This window comes from Protobothrops mucrosquamatus, unplaced genomic scaffold (assembly GCF_001527695.2).
Source record: "Protobothrops mucrosquamatus isolate PMUCROS unplaced genomic scaffold, P.Mucros_1.0 scaffold877, whole genome shotgun sequence".
Classification (NCBI taxonomy): domain Eukaryota; kingdom Metazoa; phylum Chordata; class Lepidosauria; order Squamata; family Viperidae; genus Protobothrops; species Protobothrops mucrosquamatus.
The window spans coordinates 69,685-97,369 of record NW_015387131.1 but is presented as its reverse complement, the minus strand read 5'-3'; the positions used below and the strand labels follow the sequence as shown (position 1 = coordinate 97,369).

At 36.3% G+C, this 27,685-nt stretch overlaps 1 protein-coding gene across 1 annotated transcript; it reads left to right on the top strand.

The window, feature by feature from the left end:
• The first annotated feature begins 25 nt into the window (after window positions 1-25).
• KCTD1 (potassium channel tetramerization domain containing 1) lies at window positions 26-27,685 on the top strand. The gene is made up of 5 exons (XM_029284734.1): window positions 26-45; window positions 490-668; window positions 21,911-22,055; window positions 24,887-25,192; window positions 26,736-27,685. Exons 1-5 carry the CDS (start codon window positions 31-33, stop codon window positions 26,892-26,894), a joined length of 804 nt encoding a protein of 267 aa, XP_029140567.1. The 5' UTR covers window positions 26-30; the 3' UTR covers window positions 26,895-27,685.

Genomic DNA, 27,685 nt, shown 5'->3' with positions numbered 1-27,685 from the left:
ACTTGGAAATTCAAGAGAAGAGTTGGCAGAATGGAAGAGCTGAGGGTTTGTATTTACCTATTCTAACTGCTTAGGAGATAGAAGGGTTTGGGGCACAACAAACAGCTTCCTCTTCCCCTTCCTGGAAAATATATTTTTGAACTGGGGTGTTAAATCAATAGATTTTAATGACTGCAATAAAGCATTGATCAGTTTTTGTTTTTAGCCAAAAGCCTGAAAATACTACCTTACCATCATGTAGGTTTAAACACCACTATATATATATATCTATTAGACGTTACAATTGTAGTGCACCTAAATTTCAAATTTTAAAGCTAAATGGTTATTAAAATTATATTTAAAGATAAAAAATAATGGTAACTTTTTGTTTTATTCACTCCTAAATGTGTTTGGTATTTTATTACTGTTATTTTTTATCATTACTATTACATTACAGTTAGCTTTCCTAAAATAGATCAGATCCCTAACATGCTTTGTGTCTTTTTACAGGACAGTCGGCCCAATATGTCAAGACCTCTGATCACTAGGTCCCCTGCATCTCCTTTGAACAATCAAGGCATCCCCACACCAGCACAACTCACAAAATCCAATGCACCGGTTCATATTGATGTGGGTGGGCACATGTACACCAGCAGCTTGGCCACACTAACTAAATATCCTGAATCAAGGTAATTCTGAGGACTATGTTGCATTTTTCCAGAAGATATGTTAACTTGTTCCCTTTTTTCTTTCAACTTTTGTGCTAAATCTTTATTTGGAATTAAATCTTTTCACTTGAAAGTGCACCCCAAGTTTCTGGGTGCCTTAAACTGGTTGTTGGAAAACATTTTACTAAAGGAAACCCAACAGTGTTTCTTTGCTTAAGAGCCACTTAATTTGCATCATCTGTCTGCATTACATCACTGCATGTTATATCTTATATTACTTTTTCAATATGTCTCCTGATAACTTGTGTCATTTCTGTGCCATTATGTTTTGATGGGAGGCTGCTTAATATTTATCATAACTAATGATGCAAATGTTAAAAAATCAAAATAGTATTTTAGGGTGCACTAACAAGAGCATAGAGTCCAAACCATAGGAAGTCATTTTCCCATGTAACTCTGTCTTATGCAGAGGACAGTGCAAAAAATATAGTGACTAAGTAAAGCAAGTTCAGCAGAGGCCTTCCAAGATTAAGGATCGGGCAACCAAGTGCTATGAGAACAGTTGAGGGCTTTAGGCATGATTAGCCTATTGAAAAGAACTGAGGGAAAATGTGATAAATTCAGATATCTTAAGGAACATGTGTATACAGAAGAGGGAGTGGACATACTTTCCATTGCTCAAAGGACAGTGCCAAGACCAGTGGATTAAAATTATAAGGAAGCAAGTTCAGCTAGGTATTGGGAGGACCTTTGTAACTGTACAAGCTATCAGCCAGTGGAACAGACTACCATATGATACAGTAAGTTCTCTTTTATAGTAAGTCTTCAGACAAAGGCTGGATGCTCATCTGTTACAGATATAGTGGATCCTTCATTGAGTAATGGGTTGGACTAAATGACCTCGTTTTGAATGCTATAATTTTATTATTCTACTTTACGATAAAGTGCCTTTTGCACTGTTGTTCTTTTCATATGGATGTCTGGATTTTTCAGACAACAGATGTATTAATCAAGGGCCTGCCCTAAAACATCCTCTTGCTGTCTAAATCAAAGCTATCCAGTCAGTTATAACAAGAAAGAGATGCTGCTTGAAGCTTTTTTATTCCAGAACTCTTTAGACTAAGTTGCCTCAAAATAATTACGGTAGTTGCTAGACTTTTCTGTGTGGCTCCACAAAACTAATAAAAGCAGCAAGTTTGTAATACCAGCAGCACACAGTTTTTAAACCATTCAGGCAAAAGGAAAAAAAACATCAAAAAGGAAGAGGAACAGTTCTCTTATTCTAGCTAACAGCACAAACTATTATAGTCTCCGGTAATCAAAAGATAAGAATTAAAAAGAGATTATTAATTAAATACTGCTTATTTCATCAGATTCTCAAATAGCTCACAAATTGATGGCTAAGTGAAACCATGACTACTTACTTACAAACTTACTTCAGCTTTCCTTTACTTTACAGACCTGCAAAGGTCATAAATGCAAGGATTGGTTGTAAAGTTCATCACTTTCATAACTGTAAGCTGTCACTAAATGAGGCAGTCAGTAAAGGAGAATTGCCGGTAATATTACTTCTGCTCAAAATCAACTGTGCCTGTTGTGACTGACTATTCTTGTTACATATTTCTGTTGTTTTAATTCGGAGGGTAGCTAATTTACAAGTGTTTATTTAGCTTTGATAGATAAAAGCAAATTGTGAAGTAACCAAATATATTAATATGTTCCCTTGCATCGGTTTTCTTTTCTGCAGAAATATTGCATTTTTTTTTATTTTCAGAAAACATTATTAAAATCTGTTGATGACAGATTGGGTGAAGGATTGTAGATTTCTAGCATTTGGATTTAGAATGCACTATTTCCACTTCTTTTATAAAATGTGAAAATTGTAGAATTTGTAGGGAGAGCATAATATAATGGAGAAACAAAAAATAGTAAAAGTCCCTGAAATACTTGACATAATAAAGCAACAGCAGAGTGGAGTATTCTGTTTAAAAAACTCAAATTTTGTCCAGCTGGAGTATATTGTTTCTCTTGGGTGATCCAGTCTAACAAAAATTCATAATACATACTATGTATTATATAACTACATAACATCATATATAATACTTATATAATAATACATCTAAGTATACAGCGACTTAATTCTTTTCTAACTAATAAATATGCATAAATGTTAAGGTATGTGTAATGATTTGGCTCACTAAGAGAACCCTATTGGCTATTTTGCTATGTTAGTTTTCTATTTCTTCTATCCTATTGCGACCAAAATCTTGGAAGGTTTTTCACAATATAAGTTGTTTTCATTTTGTCTTACCTTCACAGTCCAGTCGGGTACATCAAATATGCCTTCTAGCAGTTAGCATACATTTTAATTGCTAGCATTAGTTGCATTATTCAGTTTAACATGCCTTCATTTTATAAAAAACTATATAATGTGATTTTGTTTTAAATTTCTTGTTTGATCTTTGAAATGTCTATATTTGTCTTGTTAAATATAATATCATTATTAGAATTGGGAATAAAAGTGTTACACTGTTTCCACAAATTGGTCTCTGCCCTTTTCAGAGAAATTTAACATTTTAGCTCTATATTCTTTGGCATTAAATTTTTATAAAAGTCATCTTAGCTATGACTGATAGAGAAGAGCTATGTTAAAATAGGTAAGGAGTTATATTATACAGGTAGTCCTCACTTAATAATTGCAATTGTTGGGACCAGCAACTCTATTGCTAAAATGATCATTAAGTGAACCATTACATGACTGTGGCAGACTTATGACATCAGTTCTATTGCAGTTAAGTGAATTACCTTAAACCAGTGGCTCCCAACCTTTTCTATATCCCTCACCCCTAGAACGCTTCTGATATATTCTCGCACCCTTACAAAAGTTTGAAATAATGGCAATGAATTATGCATATACACTATAATTTTGAAAACCCAAGTTTTCGCACCCCATGGAATATCATCTCGCAACCCTGGTTGGAACCCCTGCCTTACACTATATAGCATGGTGACCATGACTTATTGCTTGGCGGAAGCCAGCTATGAAGCACACAAATACCAATCTCGTGAGAACAAGGTTGCTACAATCATCATAAGTTTTAGGACTGATTGTAAAACTGCTTTTTCAGAACCATCAAAGTTTGAATGGTTGCTAAAATAGGCAGTCATTGACTAAGAACTAGTTATAACGCCTCTTTAGAAACTAATGACTGGAGCAATTACTGACTCAAATAGCAAGTTCTGCTTTGCTGATGGGAATTGCAGTGACTGAATATTTTCAGATATTAATGACATATAAAAGTTCTGAATGGTAACTGACATATGCTCTTATTTCTGAATACAGGCATATTGAGTTCTGTCCTGGCTACATATTGTGTTAGCTTTTATATTCCTAAACCTAGTATCCTGTGTTATCACTTTTCTATCCTATTCCTGCCTCAAATATTATTTTACCTTACTTTCACAATATATTATTTATTCATTCATTGTATTTCTTTGTCTTTTCTCTAGAAAAGCTCAGAACAATTTATATAATACTTTTATCTCCAGTTTTGTCCCCACAATTATTCTACCTCAGATGCTAATACAGCTTTTTTATTTAAAACTGAAGTAAAGGCAACTCTGGCTTCTTCATGACTCCTCATTCATTATTCTCCTCTCCCCTTCCTTTGCCATTGTTTGTGAGGAAGTCATCACATGTGCCTTTTATCATATTTCAGAGTTTCAATCCTAATATTTTAAAAGATATAAATAAAAGAATTGTGATATTTTTTCTCCCTACCTGCTTCTTTTAAAATGGAGTTTCTATAAAAGATATGACCTCTATAGATACGTTGAATAGCAGATATTTATACTGCTACTGTCAATAGGCAGAATACATACTACATACAGGTTTTGGCCATAATTGTTTAGTATTTTGAAGCATAATAATTAAATATTTCATTCTGAGAAATATTTCTAAACTGCATGCAGTACATTTCCAAATGAAAAATCTTATGCAGGTATTTCCTAAATTGCTATATAGTTGCTAAGTAATTTAATGTACAATGTGTATATAATTGTAGTACTAAACAGACTTGGTAGCTTTGCAGCCAACACCCCTGGCCACCCACAGGCATGTTTGAAGCTTCAGGATATAGCTGCCAAGTTCCAGAAGATTTCTGGCTGGCTCTGGTCCACCTTTTTGTTGGCTTTGTGTTTGGAAATGTTTATTCTTTGAGGGATTTGTTTACAAGTGCTTAGTTAAAGTGGACTGTGAAAAGATGAAGATCTTTTGGGTTGGATGCCATTTTCTTCAAACTGATGTTTTAACAATCAAAACTTTATCTAATCATATGTAGCACTGATGACTACATATCAATCACCTCCTCTTTTTAGTTTTTCTATTGTTGTTGCCACTTTTTGCAGGGCCCACATGGTTTTTATATGACTGCTGCTGCAGGCTGATATATGTGCCCAGGACAGCACATTTCTCTATGAGTGCATTTTTGAGAGCATCATCTAATATAAATTTTAATCTGTTATTTTAAAGTAATTAAGCCTGTCTTTAAAAAAAAAGTACTCAAGGTGATCAAAATTTTAATTGCCACTGCAAGTTTTTCCTACTAATGAATATAACTTTTAGCATAAATAAATAACTCCTTGGGTTCTTAGCAGTGGCCATACTAGTTTGGATGTGAGAGTTGGTCCATATAGCATCAGGTTTGGAAAAACTCTGTATTTAGTTTAAAATAAAATAGAAGCTAGGGAGATGATGTCTGTAGATCTTGGTACGCTTTTCAACTGATAGTTTTAAAAAGAGAAAAACTGTCATACATTGGGATAAATCAGACTGAATATCTTGATGCCATTTAAATTCTAGTTGGACAATTCAAATCCCTTTTGATAAAATGCTTTCCTTCAACCAAAGGGGAGAAAATATATGCAAAAGGCGCTGATCAAGGAACACAGTGTTTGTCCCCCCCAAACTCTTACAGAATATATTGAAAATCTGTAAGGCGGCTATGCAACAAAAAAAGTTATTCCTGCAGTTAGGGAAAGTTTTAGTAACAAAGCAAGCCAATAATAGGCAAATAGGCAGAAATTAAAATAAGTTTAGTTGGAAAAAACTGAAATAGAAAAAAATGAAAGACAATACATTGCACCATAAATCTAGATTAAAAATTGAATACAATTGATTGCAGAGAGGATTATATGAGAGATCTTGGAGTCCTATTTAAATGTTTGATTAAATAGAATCTGTGGTAAGTGAAAGTTAGTTGCTAATGGGTTTGAATATCATGTTTAGTTTCTGATGTCAACAGCCTAGTCAGTGAATCAGGAAATTATTTACCTATTGATCTCAGCTTCTCATCTCTACTGTATTCTTGGATGATAAAGGAACTGGACTGTTCTAACTGAATAATGTTTTGTGAGAAAGAGTAACCTTCATATTATAGGGAGAGGGGAAAAAAAGATTGAACCAGATACTCTGGATTTGGTGCTATATCAAAAGAAAAGTATTGTCACTAGAAGAGAAAGCCGGCAGGACATTTGAAAACGTTAGAACATTCTGAATTCAGATTTACAGTCACTCTCATAAGGTGATAAATATTATAATCCTATATTAATAATTCAATTAAATATGCCTTTTGAAGTGTGACATTTAAAACATTTTTTTATTTAGTAAACAATCCATTATATTTTTATTCAACATGTAGTTAGTTTTTCCTCCTGGCAATTGCTGGGACAAGTCCTGCTATTTTTTGGCAAGATTTCAGAAGTGGTGTGCTGTTCCTAGGGCTGAAAGAGAGTGACTGGCCCAAAGTCACCCCCTGGCTTTGTGCCTAAGACAGGAATCCCAGTTTCTACCTTGGTACTACAATTTGTTACAGTTTGGTACTACACCAAACTGGCTCTTTTTGCCTTTCTTCCTGTATGTGATTTAACTCAACTTGCAGGCTCAGTATCCTAGGAAAATATTTTTACCAATTTCAAACACCTTTTAAAGATTTCCTGAAATCCATATTTGAGGAATGAATTGTGAAAATAGGAACTGAATTCCTTAAAGATTTTACAAAAAAAAACCAGGAGGAGTCTAATAGCACCTTTTTCCAACTAACAAATTTTATTGGAAAGAATAAGCTTTGGTGAACTGCAGTTTACTTCATCAGGTGCATAGAGTGGTAGACATAGAATTTAAATTGGGATGACTTGGGGAAAGCTAGGGAAAGACCAAATGCAGATAACATGTGAGACAGATTATAAATATTATCTACAATTATTGTAACATCTTAAGAAAACATTGTGTTTTTTGAGACCTTTTAAAATAGTCCAAAACCTTTTTATGCTTGTAACTGCAGCAATGCTTTGCTTAATGGTGCTGTCTCGTTTTTTCAAAATTGACATACTGAAATCTGCAGTAGAGTATCCTGGAAGTTTGAAATGCTCTCCTGTTATTTTATCCTAGTTCTGAGTCCTGATGTTAAACTCTTGATCATTATTATTGCAGTTTTGTGCAAAGTTTGCTCCCTTTGTCCTATGTAGAATCTGGAAGGACATTGCTTTCAGATGATTGTATGTATCACATTTGAGGAAAAGCATTTGTACTGTATGTATGGTTGAGGCCTTTGATTATATTGTTGAATTAGATGTGGAGACAGGTTTGGGTTTGTGGCAGGGTCTGCTTCCTATGTTGTCGTTTCTTTTTTACTTGTGAAAACTTGCCTCAGGGTGAATGGTTGCCTGTATGCAAATATGGACCTGGCACCCAATCCCTGAGAAAGTGCAGCGTCATTGTCTAGTATGGGCTGTAGTTTATTAATAGTATGTTTGAATGGCTTGAGCAGCCAGTATAAATAGTGAAGAACTAGCATATGTTAAAAACTGTTTTCTTTTGAAGTGATGAAGTTACTGCCTTTTGAAGGCAGCCTCAGATACAACACATTGTAATAGTCTAACCAAAAAGTTACCAGGGTGTGACTAACTTGTTGTGAGGCCATCCCTTTCCTAGTAAGGTTATAGTTGTTAAGTTAACTACAGCTAGTAAATGGCTCTCCTTGCCACTATGGCCACTTGGATCTCTAGTGACAAGTGATGGATCTAGGAACATTGCCAAACTGCAACCTGCTTCTTTAGGATGAGTGTGGACCACTCCAGGACAGACAAGGCCTGACTCAAGTGGACAGATGCATCACTCATAAATAGCTTCATCTTGCTTGGATTGTGTCTAAGTTAATTGGCCGTCATCCAGTCCATTCCCTGTCCATACACTAGTTCAGAACACCAAATGCCTCAATTGTGTTAGATGAAAGGAAAGGGTAGAGCTGGGTGTCATCTACATATTAATGGCACCTCGGTTCATATTGCTGGATGACTTTTTCCAGCAATTTCATATAGACATTTAAAAGAATGGAGGATAAACAAAGTCCTGGGCCACTCCATAATCCAGCTGCCATAAGGAAGAATTAAAACCTTAGCACCAGTTTCTGGAAATAGCCTTCTAAATAGAAATGGAATCTCTGTAATATAGTGCCCCGCCTGACAGCCTGTCAGGATGATAACTGTGATTGATCATATTGACAACCATTAAGAGATCCAGATGGACAAACAGGGTCATATTTGCCCTGCCGTTTTTCCACTACAAGTCATCTCGTAGCCGTGACCAAGGCAGTCTCTGTTTCATAGTCCAACCTGCAATTGTACTGAGATGGATCTAAATATATATATATCAGTTTTATCAAGAGAGAATGGATTTGAATGACTACTACCCACTGAAGCACCTTGCCAAAAAAGGGAATATTGGCTATCGGCCTGTTTGTTTATTTATTTAGTTTATTCATTAAATGTATATGGCTACCTTCTCAAATTCATGATTCAAAGTAGCTAACAATATTTGAAAAATCACATGAAAAAACAGAAAGACAACACCCAAACCAGCAGCCAGGGTAAAAAAAACCAAACTAAACAATAGCAAATTAACATAACTAATGTTGTGGGTTCAGATTTGATTTCTTCAGAAGTGGCCCCATCATTGCTTCTTTTAAATATATTTAGGAACCCAGATGTAGAAGGTCCTCAACTTTATTTATATCCACCATATGAGTTGAGCCATGAGTGTAGTTAAGCTGTTTGTGTTCCTTCTGCTACAGTTTTCCTCAAGACATTTATATTGGGCAGATATTCCTGTCAGTGTAAAATCTCCCTTTCCACAGCCACAAAATACACATCTGGTATAATTTAAAAGAGGCTGTAATATTATTTGAGAAAAAAAAGGCTGAACAATGTTATGGCTGTTTTGTGAAGTTATCAGAATATAGGGACAATACTTAAATGATCACAAGATGCAATATTTTCCTCCCTCATACATAAACATCTAGTTTGCACTACTGCTTTTCCTTTTATTCTTGTTAGAGGTAGTAATTAATTTATATTCTTGTGCAAGTAGACATTATGTTTTGGGTACTAAGACAGTAATTTATGGCTTCAGTTCAGGAGCTATAACCACAAATTCTAAACAGTAGCAACAAACATTTCCCACCCACAATGTCTCTTGAGAAGTAGATTCTAAACTTGCCTGGCCATATTAGTAGAAAGAGATCCAGGTTTATTCAGGTTCATCAAGACTTTTCTGGGCTTTTTTACCCATCTGAAAATTGATTTATTTTTAAATAGCTTAAGATGATGCTTCAGGGCTTCACAGCTTATATTAAAAAAATGAATTCTCTTCCTTTCTTAGAGCACTCCAAATAGTCAATACTAAATTGACAAATGATCCTTTAAGTATATCTATTGAATCTATTTTCTTCAGGCCCTTGTGTGAGATAGTTCATCAAAAGTATCACTATCTTAATGATTAATTTCAAAAGAAAGAGACAAGGTTAAAATTTGATAGCTTCCCACATCATTCTTAGATTTGTAAGGAAAGAATTACAAACATTGGGATAAACTAGTATTAGGCAGAGTACATGCTAACCTAAAATGTTTGGGATTACACTCATTTCTTGCCCTTGCCCTATGATGGCATTATCATATTTTAAAATAGAAAGAAACAAAAGGTTTTATGTTGCAACCATATAAAGTGTTCATTTTACAAAAATGTTATATGAAGGAAAACTTCAACTATTTCTTTAGATTTAGATTTCTTTAGAATAGATTTTTGTTAAAGAAGGCTATACAGCAGATGTCTTCTGAAAAGGAAATGAAGGAATGGTAATTGCAGTTATGCTTTCTGTCCCTAAATTGCTTACCATTTATTAGGAATGCCTAGATATTCCAAAGAGCACATTTGGGGAAAAACAGCATTTTTCGGTTGTAATTTTAACATGATTATATTAGTATTAAACTATTTTCCTTTGCTATTTATTTAATTCATTTATTATACTTACATGCCACCTTTCTTCCAAAGTTCAAGGGAATGTACATAATGGCTTATTATAGCATCACAAGAATTCAACACAATAGGTTAGGCTGAGAAAGTGATTGAATTAAAGTTCATTGATTTATAGTAGGTCTGGTGTCTCCAGGTTTCATGGTTTATAGTAGGTCTACTATCTCCACATTTAATCCAGAGTTACTTATAACCACTACATTATACTGGCTTTTTTAGTTTTAGTGATTTAGTCTTTCATAAATCATGAACATTTTGTTTTCGTATCCATTTGCTTTATAAAATGTAACACAGACATCAGCATTCTTAAATTCCGTTTCACAGATTATTTGTTATTTTCTGAACAATAATGAAGAACAGCTATGAAATTATTAATATATCAAAAAGTTTAATTAAATAAATCTATACAAAATAGGCAACTTTAAAAATCTGTTGGACTTTGCTTTTAGCAATATGGATAGGGAAAAAAATTATCCAAAAAATAAAACATTTAGAACTTGTGAATAACATTTATTGGAAGGAAGAGTAAGGTGATAGAACAGGAAGTTCAGCAAATAAGTTATTTTCAAATGAGGCATCTTTTATAGACAATGTTTAGGGGCAAAATTCTCTTTCAGTTTTTGTTTTGTTTTTATAATGGAGGAAGCTGGAAGCCTGACAATTTTGTGAATGAGAGGCTGCCTGCCTCTTTAGGTGCCCAGCAAAGACCTTTGTAAACTGAACAGGAGAAAGCTGGCTAGCGAGTAACAGAAAGCAAATACTGGACTCTTTGAAGTCTCAGCAGTCCAAACTATGAACTCAAAATAACATTCAAAATAAAATGCATAACCAAGAAGGTAAATTTTTCTGTAGCAGCAATTTGCAGTTGCTCTCCTGTGCTCTCAGCAACAGTTTCCAGCCTTAGGTATAGGTATAGAAGCAGCTTTTTACTGGTTCTCTTTCTTCCCTCTTGAGAAAATTTTCCAGCTTGAGAAACCAACCCTCTTCTCTACTTGGGTAATCAGGCCAGACCAAGCCAGGCAGCATAGAAAGGTGGAAGAAATTTGTTTCTGCAGGCCTGATAACCGTAATCCAACAGGTGCTTCCCCTATAGTTTTGTTGTTGTTCTATCATGTTTGTCATCTCTCTCTAACTTTTTCAAACACTCGCCTACTTCTTCATCAGACCAGTCTTTATGCACAGTAGTCACATGATCTGCAGATAGTCATGCGTTGCTGCTGTGGTTCGTTTCACCCACACTGTGATTTTGAAAACTGTCACTAGATTTCTTATGAATGGCAGAACCAATTATTCATTATACTTTTAGATTAATACTAACATATAACTCAGAAAAATATGTTTAAATACAAAATGGGATTTGCAGATTATTTAATAATGAAGTGTGGAGTATTTTGCATTCAGAGTAACAAAACTGATTCATTAAAATATGATTCCAAGATATGTTTTAAGTTTTTGGAATGACTTCAGTGGACCAAAAGAAAAATAGAGAAAACCATTATATTGATATAGGGTGCTAAAAAAGTAGAATAAGGTGTTCAAATGAAGGTTTTATCCCTAGGCCTTTGTTTAAAAGACTGGGTTAAGAGGCATGATAATCTTCTTAGTTCCTATTCCTGGTTCCCATTAGCAGCGGATCTGATAACCTTTCTCTCTGACTTGTTGATAGTTGTAAGAATAGTTTAGTAGAAACAGCCATTCACTATGTTCGGAGTGAAATTCATAGTGGTGTTAAACATTTTTCTATTATTACTCATATTTCCAGTCATGTTTGGTATGAATCATTATTTGGGGGAAATGTGTCCTTATTTTGAAACATCTAGGATGCAAAAGAATGTCAAGGGGACCAATCCATTTATTTCATTAATATTTTTAAATTCATTATTTAAACTTTTCTGATCTCCAATTTTGTTAATTTTGTGAATAGTTTATTGTTCTATAACTGCATAACTGTTTTCTGCCTTGAGCCACAGTGAAGCTGACAAAAATTATCAATTTCATCATGAATCTGCTTAGAAGTTCAGTAACAAATGTTAAACAAATGCAGGCATGTGTGAGAAAGTGACCTTTTGAGAAAGGAGGATGAGGTACAAAGAAGGGAAGAAGCATCAAAGCATAATTTAAACAAGAAGAGGCTTTATAATGAAATAACTACTTTTGCATAGTCCTGGAAAGTAGAAAGAAGTTGGACAACATAATTGAATTAACAATAACAATTTTCTATATGTGAAAATATTGAATAAAACGTCTTTGTTATCAACAAATGCTATCACTAGTACAATAGTTGTTGTTATTTGAAGTTTTATTCTCTACAGTTTAACATAGGCTTGGATAAAAAATGCAGGCTGGCCATAGTTATGTGTGGTAAAATGTTGCATGTTTCCACATTCTAAAGTGTGTGTGTGTGTGTGTGTTTTGTGCTAAAATAGAATGGCAGATGTATAAGGAATATTTTTCACAGACCTGTTTCCTAATGCAGTTTGGATAGAATGGAATAATGAGAGTTTGCTCTTAGACGTTTGTTTTGCTAGATGTGTGAGCTCACAGTTGAGCTTTTATCTTATTGTAGTGAATTCAGCTCGTCCTTGACATACAACCATTTGTTTAGTGACCATTCAAGGTTATTGTGGCACTGAAAAAAGTGACTTACAAATGGCCCTTTTACTTATGGCTATCACAGCATCCCCAAGGTAACATGATCAAAATTTGGTTTCCTGCCAACTGGCATATATTTAAAATAGTTGCAGGATCCTGGAGTCACATGATTGCCATTAACGACTTTTCTGGTCAACATTCAATAAGTAAAGCCAATGGGGGAAACCAGATTTGCAACTGCAGTAATTTGTTTAATCATGACAAAAAGTAAAATTAGACACGGCTCACTTAACCACTATCTTGTTTAGCAATGGAAATTGTGGTCCCAACTGTTGTTGTAAGTCGGGAACATCTGTAATGGTTGTTGGTGAGAAATAGAATCGATCTGGATAGGGAATAGGTATTAGTATAAGGGAAACAAAGAAGAAGTTGGGAGAGGGGAAGTAAGTAAAGAACTTCCCTGCAGGCCTGAGGAATAGAATTTCCATTCATTTGAAATCTTGGGAAAATTGTAGAAAGCCTGTCATGGCAGCAGGCCATAGAACATGACTGAGAATGAACATTATTGATTATAATGTTCATTCTAACACACAGTTTTAAGATCTTCACAGAAGAAACAAGCTGTGAACCTTCCAGAAAAGAAAAATGAACTTTGCAGAACATAAATAGGAAAACAATTCCTGAAAGGCAGAAGGTATTCAACTGTTTTCCCAGAGTTAAGATAGTTGATTGTTCACTGCCAGGATTAAAAATAATAATGCATCACTGAGCTCATCAGTTCAGGAACCATGCTGTCAAAAAGCAAACAATAACCCAATCAAGGAACAGCCAAACAAGATAATAGTAAACAACAGCCCAATCAAAGAACCTCCAAGACCATTCCCACCAACTTTGACAGGGCAAGCCACCAATATATAAAAGGAGAGCAAACCCCACTCTGTACTAGCTCTGATGATATTACCTTAATTGTAAATGAAACATCTGCAAGAAAACAACTAAGCTCAGAAAGCACTAAGTACCCCACAGTTCAACCTTGAGCGACAGATATTCTGTTCTGTCAGTATTATTGTCTCTGCCAGAGCAGAGCATGTATTGTGGATGTGACAAAACCTCTAATATTTAGGGAGCCTAGTAACAATTATTTCTTCCTGCTAATATATATGAGGACAAATCATCATAGGCTCCCAGTGTTTAGGAAGGAGTCTTAAGAAGCTGATGGCTAGTGAAAACTAACATTCTTCAATACTCCAAAGGGGGTGAACACATAAATAAATTATTGATTGGGCAAATGGTGTCAGTGGAAATTAGTTTTTGAAATTGTGGTATGAATTATATAAGTGATGAATTACCAGCACCAGGTGGTTTGCACTTCTTAAGGACTAAGAAAAATTGATTTGGCTAAAGCATGGTAAGCTTGATCATGAGGGATTTATACTGAATTCTGTGAACGGTAGGAGATGGAAACGTTGATGCTGTGTTTCCCCGAAAATAAGACCGGGTCTTACTTTTTTTTTTTTTAACTAAAAGATACATTAGGGCTTATTTTCAGGGGATGTCTGATCTTTGTGGCTGCCTGCCCGGTCCCTCCTACTGTCTGCTTGCCCGTGGCCACAGCGGCTTACAGGGCTTCCCAGGGCAGACGCTCGTGAGGCAAGGGCAGTGCCAGTGGAACCCGCACTTTCAGGTGAGGAGGACAGCGTTGTGGACAGGTGGGGGAAGCCAAAGGACAAGGCGGCCCAAACCTCCCTTGCCGCTTCCTTCTGCCTGCCACACACTTCCTTTTTGCAAGCAGACGAAACTTCCAGTCTCCATCTGGGCAAAAAGTGTTTGGGCGCCTATGGGGCACTTGGAAACTGAGAGAATCGCTCCATTTCCAAGTGCCTCATAGGCACCCAAACACTTTTCGCCAGAACGGAGAAATGATGGAGACTGGAAGTTTCATCTGCTTGCAAATGGGATGCTTGGAAACGGAATGAATGACTTTGTTTGCAAGCAAACAAAGCTTCCAGTCTCCCTCTGGGCAAACAGTGCATGGCAGAGCCAGGCAGGCATGGGAGGGGGGGAGGAGACGACACGACACACCACCCACTCAGTCCCATCGTCTCTTAGCTTGCTTGCAGCTGCGCCAGGGCAGACAGCTGCATGGCATGTCAGGATCACCTGCCTCTCCCTGTGCCTCTGCTTCCACCTACAGCTGATGCTGCCATGCAAGCCTCCCATGAGCCAGACGGCTGCGCAGCACATCCAGATCGCTTCCCTCCTCCCGCCTTTGCCTCTGTGCTCGGACTTAACTGCACTGCACCAAGAGGCTGGTGAGCTACAGTTGCTGCCGGACACCATCGGCCCCTGCATGCTTGCTGCCTCTTGTGCTGGCCATGCCCCCCCGAGCTTATTTTTCGGGTAGGGCTTATTAGGCCCACCCCAAAAAATCAAACTAGGACTTATTTTCTGGATGGGTCTTAATTTTGGGGAAACACAGTAAGGCCCTTACATCAAGAGTTGTGCTCTATAGAAGGTGTTGCTTTAATGGGGAATGCTAAATAATTCATTACAAAAATCAAATAATATTAATGTGAGAATAACTTGATAAGAACTCAAGTAGAAGTTAACAAAATAATGGATGTGGGCTGCCTCTTTCTTCTTGAACTGAAAATGTATAAGAAAATTTATCACGGCTAAACATTAAATCTTCATTCAGTTATCACAATCCTGGCACACCTAGTTGTGGTTGTTAAGCAATTGCATGAGTTGTTAAGTGATTGGAGTCCCAAGTAAGGATCACAGGGTTCCTCAGGGGTGGGAGAGACTCTGGAAGACCCCCAGGATCCTGTTGAATCGAAGCAGGAATTTTGAGCAGGCTTACTAATAAAATAAGTAAACATATGCTAGATACAGACTATCATGATGGTTCCAGATCATTGTATGAAACCTGCGTGTTCTTTTTAATTTTTTTTACACCACATTTGCATAAGACCATCTAAAGGAAGTCTAAAGACAAAGCTTTGTTTTCATCTGACATTCAGTAGGGCAGGGGTGTCAAACTGGCAACGTTACATGATGTGTCGTGACGTATTGTGACTTTTTTTCCATTGCTGGCAATGGGGTGGGTACGGTTTCACCATGACGCTGCTGGCCCACGGGCCGGTAGTTTGACACCCCTGCTGTAGGGGAAATTGTGTAATGGCTAGGAAAAAGGGTCTGGAACAAGAACATTTTAAGAATTTGGGGATGGACTGATTACAAGCATCAAGGTGGAAAGAAATAAAATGATGAGCTGTAATGGTAAACTCAAAGCGATTGTTCTGGGACAAGAGTATTTTGCAAGCTGCAGCATTTTAAAAGAAGATTAAGGCTAGGGTTAGGGTTGTTACATTGCTAGGCAATGAAACACCATTTTTTTTGACTTTAATAGAAGTCAAGTTTCAAGCTAAAACCCATATAACATTGAGCAAACTCATCTTTCCCATTTAAAATATGAATTTAAAGAGCATTGGATTTTGGTGTTTTATTTCCAATGAAATTGTGTTATTTTAAAATTTGTAAGCTTGTTACTAATAATTTTGTAATATGAAAGATAAATTTGGAGGAGACAAGCAAAACTTTGAATTCTACCTAGAAAATTATTAGAAGCCAGTGCAGTTTATACAGTAGTATTGCATGGGCTTATCAAGAATGCTTTGTGGACCAACTGCAGTTGCTAAATTTCTTCAAGAACAGTCCACTTAGAGCACATTGCAAAAAGCAGAGGTAAGCCACAAGAATAACTATGAGTAGGGCCTCCCAATCTAAGAGTGGGTGAAGTTGGTTTTTCCTCAACACAAACCTTTACCCCCCCCCAAAAAAAAATTTTTTTTGCTGGAAGACACATCTCTGTTTTATCTTATGCAGATGATGCAGTAATGTTTTCAGGAACATCTGTTGGCCTTAAAAGAGCATTGAGAACATTAGCACAGTATTGCAAGGAAGACCAGCAAGTACTCAATTATCAGAAAACCAAAAACATGACCTTTGCCAAAAGGCCCAAGAGCTACTCCTGGAGGATAAATGGCAACAAAATTGAGCAAGTTTACTATTTCCTAGTAGTCCTTCACTCTGCTAACAGCAGGAAACTCCATTGGGACTATGTTGCTGAAAATGCACAGAGGAGCTCAGCCATTTGGAGACCCGCCCTTATTGGCAAACGAATCCCTAACACAAAGAATGACACCAGACCCACACTCACGAAAACCACACAGGATGTCACCACCACACATCCACGCAAAAAGCAAACCCAAACCCACACAGATGATGAGGCACGACCACAAACTAGAAGCCAGTCCACAGCTGCATCATTAGCCACTTTAAACCTCTCCAATCCATACATGAAGCAAACTGACACCCACCATAAAGATGTGGCACGACCACGAACACGAAGCCAAACAACAGTAAAGAAGCTCACCATCTCAAATGCTCCTGCAACTCAGACTAACCTGAGCACAACAAAGCCCCCATCCAAACAGAACACTCCCCCATCCAATCAGAGCACAGCCAACCCCCCATCCAATCAGAGCACAGCCAAGCTCCTTAACCAATCAGAACACACCTCCACCCAATCAGAACACAGCCAACCTCCCACCCAATCAGTTCAAACCCCACTGGCAGTTAAAAGGAAGAAACAGCTGCGATCACACATTACTCCTAGAAGCACGAAGCCAAAAACACCAGCCTGAAGATGACGAATGGGACTTCGTCGAAACGTCGCCAAGACACTTCCAATTTTACGCGGGAGAAAACTCGAATAACCAAAGACCTACATACAAACACCCACGAAAACCTCAGAAAACATATATATATATATATGTAATATACAGTATATCTACGTAACACATATACACCGAAGTCAATCAAATGTTGACTTCAAATTCATTTTAAAAAACTAGAATAAATTTTCCTATATTGTACAATAGATAGAGTTTATCATGGTCACAGACTAGAGTTCTTATGTGTTCAGTAACTGCCTTTTAAAATAAAATGAAAAGAAGTAAATTGATTTTTGTTAATCATATCAAAAAAGCACTTTTACTAGGATTAGTAGTAGTTAGTAAAATCTTCCTAATTTGTTTATATTGTATTTTAAATAATGAAATTGGACCTTTTAAATAAAATCTATTCTACTTACCATTTAGTACTTTTTACTTGCACCCTTTCTAGCATGAAAATCAAAATAGATGTTTAGGAAGTTCAATAGAAGGTCAGTGATTCCACAAAGTAAAGACAGATGGTTTGAAAATACAGTCATTCACTTTATATTTTCCGCTACTTCTCCTTACTTTAGTTGATGACTACTGAAAATGACCTAAATGAGAAATATACATAGAAAATGCCCGAAGAAGCACATACACGGGTCAGAACATTGGATAATCTTATGTTTTAAAGGTAGGGCAGTGGGTAATAAAAGAAGCAGCAGGCATGATATATGACCTTTTTAAAAAAATGTTTGATATTTATAGAAAACAAATAGATTCATACATTTTATTTTTGCCCAAAATGTTATATTCTGATTTCAGATGACATTCCACATGCAGAAGGATGCTACTGAGCTTATACTTTTTGAGATGCCTGTACATTCTCCCATTTCACTCTTTTTCCAAATATATAATTAAAAAAATAAAATGTGACAGCGACATGCTGCAAATCACCAGATTGAGAATCATCTTTTCTTCCAATAATTCTCTTAGGTTTCACATAGGCACCCTAGCCATTATTGGAGGAAAAAAATGATGGAGGACTATTTGTATTTATAAATGGGTTCATATACCTAGCAAAAAGACAGGGATAATCTATCCTTGATGTTAGAGAACAGAGCAGGGAACAACATCAACAGTTTGGTTTTTTTTATTAATTTTGTAAATAAGTAATAATTCATGACAGTCAATTTCTTTGAATTATATTACATGCTTTTAAAATAGCAAATTATAAAGAAGGCGGTGATCTTTAAATTAGGCTAAATTGTTCTAACGTATTTTTAAATATTTTCTTATGAAGCAGCTGTCATTGGTGGTTCTGGGTATGGGAGGATAAAAATCCTTTAGCGCAGGAAAGTGTGTCCCCTAGAAGAGATAAGAATGCCCTCTTAAATGAACAGTGCAAAGAAATAGAAGAAAACAATAGAATAGAGAGAACCAGAGATCACTTCAAGAAAATTGGAGATATGAAGGGAACATTTCATGTAAAGATGGGCATGATAAAGGACCAAAATGGCAGGGACCTAACAGAGGCAGAAGAGATTAAGAAGAAGTGGCAAAATTACACAGAAGAACTATACAAGAACGAGCTTAATGTCCCTGATAACCACAATGGGGTGGTCACTGACTTCGAGCCAGACATCCTAGAATGTGAAGTGAAATGGGCCTTAGGAAAGCTGAGCAACAACAAAGCTAGTGGAGGTGACAGTATTCCAGCTAAGCTATTCAAAAGCTTAAAAGACGATGCAGTAAAAGTGCTACACTCAATTTGCCAGCAAATTTGGAAAACTCAACAGTGGCCACAGGATTGGAAAAGGTCAGTTTACATTCCAATTCCAAAGAAAGGCAATGCCAAAGAATGTTCAAACTATCGCACCATTGCACTCATTTCACATACAAGTAAAGTTATGCTTAAAATCCTACAAGCTAGACTCCAGCAGTATGTGGATCGAGAACTACCAGAAGTATAGGCAGGATTTCGAAGAGGCAGAGGAACTAGAGATAAAATTGCCAACATATGCTGGATCATGGAGAAAGCTAGGGAGTTCCAGAAAAACATCTACTTCTGCTTCATTGACTATGCTAAAGCCTTTGATTGTGTGGATCACAACAAATTGTGGCAAGTTCTTAAAGAGATGGGAGTACCAGACCATCTTATTTGTCTCTTGAGAAACCTATATGTGGGCCAAGAAGCAACAGTGAGAACTGGACACGGAACCACTGATTGGTTCAAAATTGGGAAAGGAGTCCGGCAAAGCTGTATTCTATCGCGCTGCCTATTTAACTTACAGTATATGCAGAGCACATCATGAGAAAGGCAGAGCTAGATAATCAAAAGTTGGAATCAAGATTGCCGGGAGAAATATCAACAACCTAACATATGCAGATGATACCACTCTAATGGCAGAAAGTGAAGAGGAACTAAAGAGCCTCTTGATGCGGGTAAAGAAGGAGAGTGCAAAAGTTGGCTTGAAACTAGAAAACCAAGATCATGGCATCCGGCCCTCTCAATTCCTGGCAAATAGAGGGGGAAGAAATGGAGGTAGTGACAGATTTTATCTTCCTGGGCTCCAAGATCACCACAGATGGGGACTGCAGCCAAGAAATTAAAAGACGCTTGCTCCTGGGGAGGAAAGCTATGGCAAATTTAGATAGCATACTAAAAAGCAGAGACATCACCCTGCCAACAAAAGTACGTATAGTCAAGGCCATGGTTTTCCCAGTTGCAATGTATGGCTGTGAAAGTTGGACCATAAGAAAGGCTGAGTGCAAAAGAATTGAGGCCTTTGAATTATGGTGCTGGAGAAGACTCCTGCAAGTCCCCTGGACTGCAAGGCGATCAAACCGGTCAGTCCTAGAGGAGATCAACCCTGACTGCTCTTTAGAAGGCCAGATCCTGAAGTTGAAACTCAAGTACTTTGGCCACCTAATGAGAAGGAAGGACTCACTGGAGAAGAGTCTAATGCTGGGAAAGATTGAGGCCAATAGAAGAAGGGGACGACAGAGAATGAAGTGGCTGGATGGAGTCACTGAAGCAGTAGGCATGAACTTAAATGGACTCCAGAAGATGGTAGAAGACAGGAAGGCCTGAAGGAACGTTGTCCATGGGGTCACGATGGGTCGGACATGACTTCGCAACAAACAACAAATGTTTCTATACCTGATTAGCTAGGCATAATAGAAAAATGGAGCCCAGAAAGCCTGTATTTTTACTAGTTTTGTTACATCCTTTCTCAGATCTGACAATCAGAACTTACACAGTATTAAGGTTGCAGATGTGTCAGATTTCTATGAGGACATTTTAATTTTAAACCTTTTCCTAATGCTGATTTTTAAAAATATTTAATATTTAATTTATTATATTTAAAATAATAAAATATTTAATATTCCTAATTATGGGATTTTGCCTTTTTCACAGCTACCATAAACTAAGCCAAAATATTTATTTGTTAAATACAGTTACATCAGAGCTTGGCAGTTTATATGTGAAATTACATTTGTTTTGCCTCAGGGTATATCACTTTATATTTACTTAAATTGAATTATATTTACCATTTGCTAAATCATTCACCAGTATATCGGTAACCTTCATAATTACTTTTGTATTTTAGCATCCTGAATATTAGTATCAAATCACTCAAAGTTGACCAAATTGACTAATCCCCAAGTCAAGGACATTTATAACAAGTTAAAATTGCTATAAATTGGGGGACTCAAGTTTTTATTCCTTTCCACTAAGATTTGATTGCTTGATTATGTGCCATGCCTCATAGCAATAGCACTTAGACTTATAAACCGCTTCACAGTGCTTTACAGCCCTCTCTAAGCGGTTTACAGATTCAGCATATTGCTTCCAAGAATCTGCGTCCTCATTTTACCAACCTCGGAAGGATGGAAGGCTGAGCCAATTAGGATCGAAGGACTCAAAACTCCTGGCAATGTGAGCAGAGTTAGCCTGCAGTACTGCATTCTGACCACTGCGTCATCACAGCTCATGGTTGCTCCTAGCAATCTTATAGGTAGATTCCCCCCCTTATTTATTCCTATTCTTTGCTAGCAGTTAGTGATCCATTAAAAAAACCATCTTCTTATGATCATTTACTTAAAAGCCTTTGATTAATTTGAAGTTTTTTGTCAAATTTTAAGAATGCAAAAGTAAACATTTTGAGTATAACAAAAATAATTTCAGGAGTTAAATTTTGGATTATTTAGATGCAGAGAAGACTATTGTAATCTCTGTCCTGAATGTTGCAATATATTTTAACTAAAGGAAATGGTTAAGGGTCCTTAAAATTGATAGGTCTTCATCGACTAATAGCAAATGTTTTATTGTACAATCCTATGTATATTTCCCCAAACAAACCTCCCACTTAACTCAATTGGTTTATTCCCAGACCAGCTTTAAGAAACTATAAAAAGAGAGATGATACCCTTGTTGCTCTGTTTTCATTGTAACCAGCTGATTAGACATTGCAACACTATGAAATCAAACCATTAGTATAATAGGATTTATTTCTTACTAATGGCTATGTGTGCTGATGGCAAATTTATGCGGGTCTTGATTTCTGTTTTATTTTCAGAATTGGGAGGTTATTTGATGGCACAGAGCCCATTGTTTTGGATAGCCTGAAGCAGCACTACTTCATCGACAGAGATGGCCAAATGTTCAGATATATTTTGAATTTTCTACGAACTTCAAAGTTACTCATACCGGATGATTTCAAGGTGAATTGTATTTATTGTCATCTTCTTCATAACAACAGAAGAATTATGAAGCAATTGTTTGAGTAACACTAGTAAACAATTGTAAAACACTTGGGGAATAATTGCTTTGTTTGGTTTTGGTAAAGTATAGATCAATAAAATGAATATTTGAAATTATCAAAGCAATATTCAACTTCTAATTTTAAAAGTATGGTTATGCCAAATGTATACTGCCTTTGGGTAGCTGTGCCTCAACCCAAACATGCCTGTTTCAGACATCTTGGTCTGCCCTTAATGAAACTTAATGGGCTGTTTTTCTTTGTATGTAGAACAAGATGGGATTGCTTCTTTTGGGGCACATTCAGTTGAAGGTAGTGGAAAAAAATCCAGGATATTGGCATTTGAAGAGAGGAAAGAAAAGCAAAGGAAGGCAAGGGTGCTAATAGCATTGAGGGGCAAGGGTGCTGCAACACTGGAACATTGGCAGTGGAGGAGGAAAGGCTGAAGAAGATGCAGCCTGGTTATCTTTTGCCAAACCATGTTTTCTGAATACCAACTTCTGGTGGGCAATAATGGAAAAAGGCTGCTGTTTTTATGTTTATCACTTTGCGGTCTTCTTGGGCTTATTATTGGAAACAAACTGCAGAGTATAATGAGTCTTTGATGTGAACCACTAGACCTTTCATGGATTTACATTTCATGTAATCCAATTTTAATACAAATGCTTTATTTAAACCATATCTGTGGTTTGCTTATTAATGTGACCTACTGTATTTGAATCAATATTATAACATGATTCAGGAAATCATAGATATATGCATATATACCCAACTTTTCTTCAGGCAGTGCAATTTGCATATGATATTCTTTTCCCTTCCATAGTTCACAACAATCCTGTGACTGAATAAGAATAATCTGATCTGAAGTCTGTTCTGATTCTGAATCTAATCTGAAGGAACTACATGACTCAGTGTTCTAAATTAAAGTTCTTCCAAAGATGGAAAAATCACAAATTTAAACTTAAAATCCTAGAGTTGAAGAGATTGTTTTGGCTATCAAATCCAATCCTAAACTCAATATTTCATTTGATTATTTTTAATTAAATTTAACTATCCAGCATCTTCTTAAACACAGAGGTGGAAAAAAATGACTCTTGGCTTTAACCTGAATTAGTTCTTGCAATTTTCTTGCCAAGATTTTCAGAAGTGGATAATTTTCTTCCTAGGGTTCAGAATGTATGTATTGGCTGAAGATCACCCAGGTGGCTTTGTGCCTAGGATGGGACTAAAACTCAAAATCTCCTGTTTTCTAGCCTGGTGCCTTAACTACTATACCAAACTGGTTCTCCTCAATTAGTAATTTACTGTTAATCTCCACCATCAGATTTTTTAAAAATATCATTTAGCTTTATTTCTAGTTAGCACATTTAAGTTTGTTTGTGAATAGCTTGCTTAGAGTATCACACTACATTACATACCGTATACAGAAAAATATTTACTGAGACAAAAACAAGCCATCTAGGGAATGTATGATCCTCAACTATACTTTATTTCTTAACCAATTTATGGCAGCTATTAGCAATGAATACACTTCATTTTAATGCTTTCAAAATGAGTCTCACAATCTTGCTGTTCACAATATATCTCTAAGGTTTCACATATTTCTTGAGGATCTAAACTACAGAATAATTGTATGTCAATTTTTATTAATATTTATTAATAACATCTCACATTTGATTCTTCAGCATGATGAGTGGAGAATCCACTGGTGGGTAATCTCAGCCTTCCTGCTCAGTTGAGACTAAGTCAGAAATTTGCCACGCTTCCCTCTGGGCTGGACCTTACCCAGTTTTTGACTTAGTTTGCGGCTTGGTGGCTCAGCTGGGGGGGGGAAGGGAACTGAGTTGTGCGAGCGCTTGAATTCCATGAGTGGCGGGCCAGTATACATGCGCACATGTTCCCACCAGCCTGCTGCTCACACAAGTTGAACTGCATGCACGCTCCGGCCAGCCACTCACACAGCTGATTCCAAATAGGCCACGGCCCAGTAAAGTGGGCTGCTGCCCCTGGGTTGGGACCCCTGGGGTAGATTCTTCACTCCAATATCTCCAATATTTTCTTTCCCTTCATATGATCAAATGTAAAGATAAAATATATCTCCATGAGATAAATGACAATAAAATATGGAAATGTATATATGTGTATGTGTGTAAATAATGTAACATAGTGTAGTGAATAATAACATACCGTGTGTGTGTGTGTGTGTGTATGTGTGTCTTGAGTGTTTTTTTATGCACCCTGTTGGCCCAAATATGGGAAGAAGAAATCTAATTAGCTCAAAATAGCTATACCAATCTCCCTTTAACTCTTTGTTAGCAATCCAAAAATTTAACGTATAAATGATGTTGCAGTAGCGACTGCTGCCTGTGGATAGCCCTAGATTGGGCTGATACAGGCAAAAGATTTCTGCTTCCCACATTTGGGCAGACAGGTGCATCAAAAAACCAGTCAAGACATATCTCCTCCCCTGTCTCTTCCCTCCCTGATACAGCTGACAAAGTGAGAAAGAACCTGTGGCCTAGTGGTCAACGCAACTGCCTAAGTGCAAGCAGCCCAAGTTCGAATCTCAGAAGGGTATGGCTGGCTGATGAGAGCTAATTAACTCGAAATAGTTATACAGTCTCCCTTTAACTCTTTGTTAGCAATCCAAAAATTTAGCATATATTAATGTAGAGTTCTCCATAAGCTGCTATTGGCCCTTAGTCTACTGTACTAAAGCAAATACCTGCTCAGATACTACGTAATGAGAATTTTGTTTTTGTACTGTGTTACTAAATATCATGTATCTTTCAGGATTACAGTTTGTTATATGAAGAAGCAAAGTATTTTCAGCTTCAGCCCATGTTAGGGGAAATGGAAAGATGGAAACAGGATCGGGAGACAGGCCGGTTTTCGAAATCTTGTGAGTGCTTGGTTGTACGTGTTGCTCCGGATCTTGGAGAAAGAATTACTTTAAGTGGAGATAAATCTTTAATAGAAGAGGTTTTCCCAGAAATTGGTGACGTGATGTGCAATTCAGTCAATGCAGGTTGGAATCATGACTCAACGCATGTCATCAGATTTCCATTAAATGGATATTGTCACCTCAATTCAGTTCAGGTATGTAATCAATGTATTAGCTTTTTTTCTTTTTTTCCTTTTAATCTATATTCATAACAAAGTTTAACCAGATTTAAGCATATCTGACATATGACACATTACAGAGCAAGGCAGATTTAGACATTTGGAATATTGTTTGTATGAAAAGAATTGAGATTAATTAAAAACAACAGATGAAAACACCTGAACAGAGAGAAACAAAAATCTTCTATGTTTAATATTAAATATTAAAAATAGAGCATAAATATCTAGGTAGAGGTAGACAAAGATAATCAGAAGTACAAGAGGATGTATTACCAAAATTCCCCTTCACATAGTTTTGACTTTGATCTTGCCTTTTGTGTCTTTATTTTTTTTATTTATTCTTTTGCCCTCTTTAAGCTTATACAATATAATTAAAGTACATTATGCCTAAATAAATGGGTGAAACAGTATAATGAAGTTGTTAAGGGCCATTTATAACATGAAATGTAACCTATTGCTCAATGCAAGAATTAAAATAAAATCTACAAACAGATGCACGTATAACTTCTCGAACATACTCAATGAAGAGCTTATCATCTGAATAATTTCATGTTAAAGTGCCTTTCTTGTTTTTTAACTATAAATCAGAATGGTCTTTCTTGAAACTTAAATACATTATTTCATGTCTTGTACTCGAGAACAAGAGAAACAAATAGGTCCTGGCGTTTTTTCAACTATTCATAGTCCATAGCCTTTTTCAAGGCTATAAGTATTGACTTTCAATCAGAATAGAGCTGGAAGGGACCTGAGAGGTCTTCTAGCTCAACTTCCTGCTGAAGCAGGAGACCCTATATAATTTCAGATAGGTGGTTATCCAGTTTTTTCTTAAAAATCTCCACAACTTCTGAAGGCAAGTTGTTCCACTGGTTAATTGTCTCACTGTTAGGATGTTTCTCCTTAATTTCAGGTGGCTTCTCTCCTTGATTAATTTCCATCCATTGTTTCTTGTCTTGCCTTCTGGTCCTTTGGAAAATAAGTTGACCCCTTGTACCTTTCTTTATAGGTCTTAACTTTCTAATTTCCTTACCATCTTTCTCTTAACTTGTTTTAGTCATGAATTTTCTTAAAATGAGTTGATCAGAAATGGGCACTGTACAAGGTTAGTGCTTGACCAAACAGAATGTTTTTACAAGAAACATTACCAAGCCCATGTATTCTCGATACTATTCATTTGAGTTGTGTTTCTTCTAAGGTATATTGCATTTATCTCTATAAGATTTCATTCTTTGATTCTAGTTTTTAATTTTAAAAAATTAAAAATGATGTATGTAAATACTTTGGTTAAAAATAAGGCTATGGCATAATCACTTTATGTTTCTTATTTTCCATTAGAATTCAGAAGATTCATTCATTCAGAATTAACAATCGTATGAATAATATTGTATCATGCTTTGAATATCAGCTGTAGAGAAGCATTTCAGAGATACATTTTAATAATAGTGGAACTGGGATTAATTTATGATTTCTGAATGACATTTTTTGCACTTAGGCAGCTGTTTGTACTTTTTATGTTTTGTAGGTACTTGAGAGATTGCAACAAAGAGGATTTGAAATTGTTGGCTCGTGTGGAGGAGGAGTGGACTCTTCCCAATTCAGTGAATATGTACTTAAGCGAGAACTCAGAAGGACATCTCGTTCATCCTCGGTCATTCGAATAAAACAAGAACCTCTGGACTAAGACACTTTTTCTTATGCAACACCAGGGGAACCTTTTTCATGTGCAGTTGGGACATCAAACAGCTTTAGAATGAAAAGTTGAATAAAGACATGTTTATATAAAATATAGAGACCATGCCTGTATTCAAATGAGAGCATTTGGAATAGTAATAATTTCAACATGTAAAATATGTATATGTGAAATATTAGGTTTGCAAAAGAAAATAAAAATGGGTAAGTGAGGTTGGTGCTGTGATGGCCATTAAGTCTGCTAGGCCTTAGTAAGGCCTGATTGACTGTGAAGAAGCCATTGCCATTACTAGAAGCTAACGTTTTCTGTTTTCCATTATTAAATGGCAGTCTGCTTTTCAGTGTATACACCTTGAATCAAGTTTACAGATGCCTGCTTCGGAAGTCACTGAACAGAATTCCAGAAGAGTTTTCTTCATCCATTGCAAAAGAAAAGGTCATAAACAAGGATTTACAATGTAGCTTGTACAGAAGTCATACACTTCTGCCCACCTGACAGATGTGAACATTTTTCCCTCTTTCTAAAAAGGATCTAGAATTTATTATTATGTAGTAGAGTGGCCCTTGTTTGAATCTAATGAATTCAAAAGTGTTTTTTTTAACTTGATAATAAATGAAGTACAATAAATTCACTGAAAAGGTACTATTAAAATCAGCATTAAACAACGATATTTTTTTAAAAAATAAATTTAACTCACTGCGTTTTATGCATTTACAAGCTGCAATGCGATACACACTTATCTGAGAATCAGTCTTAACTGATCTCATGAGATACATATAGAA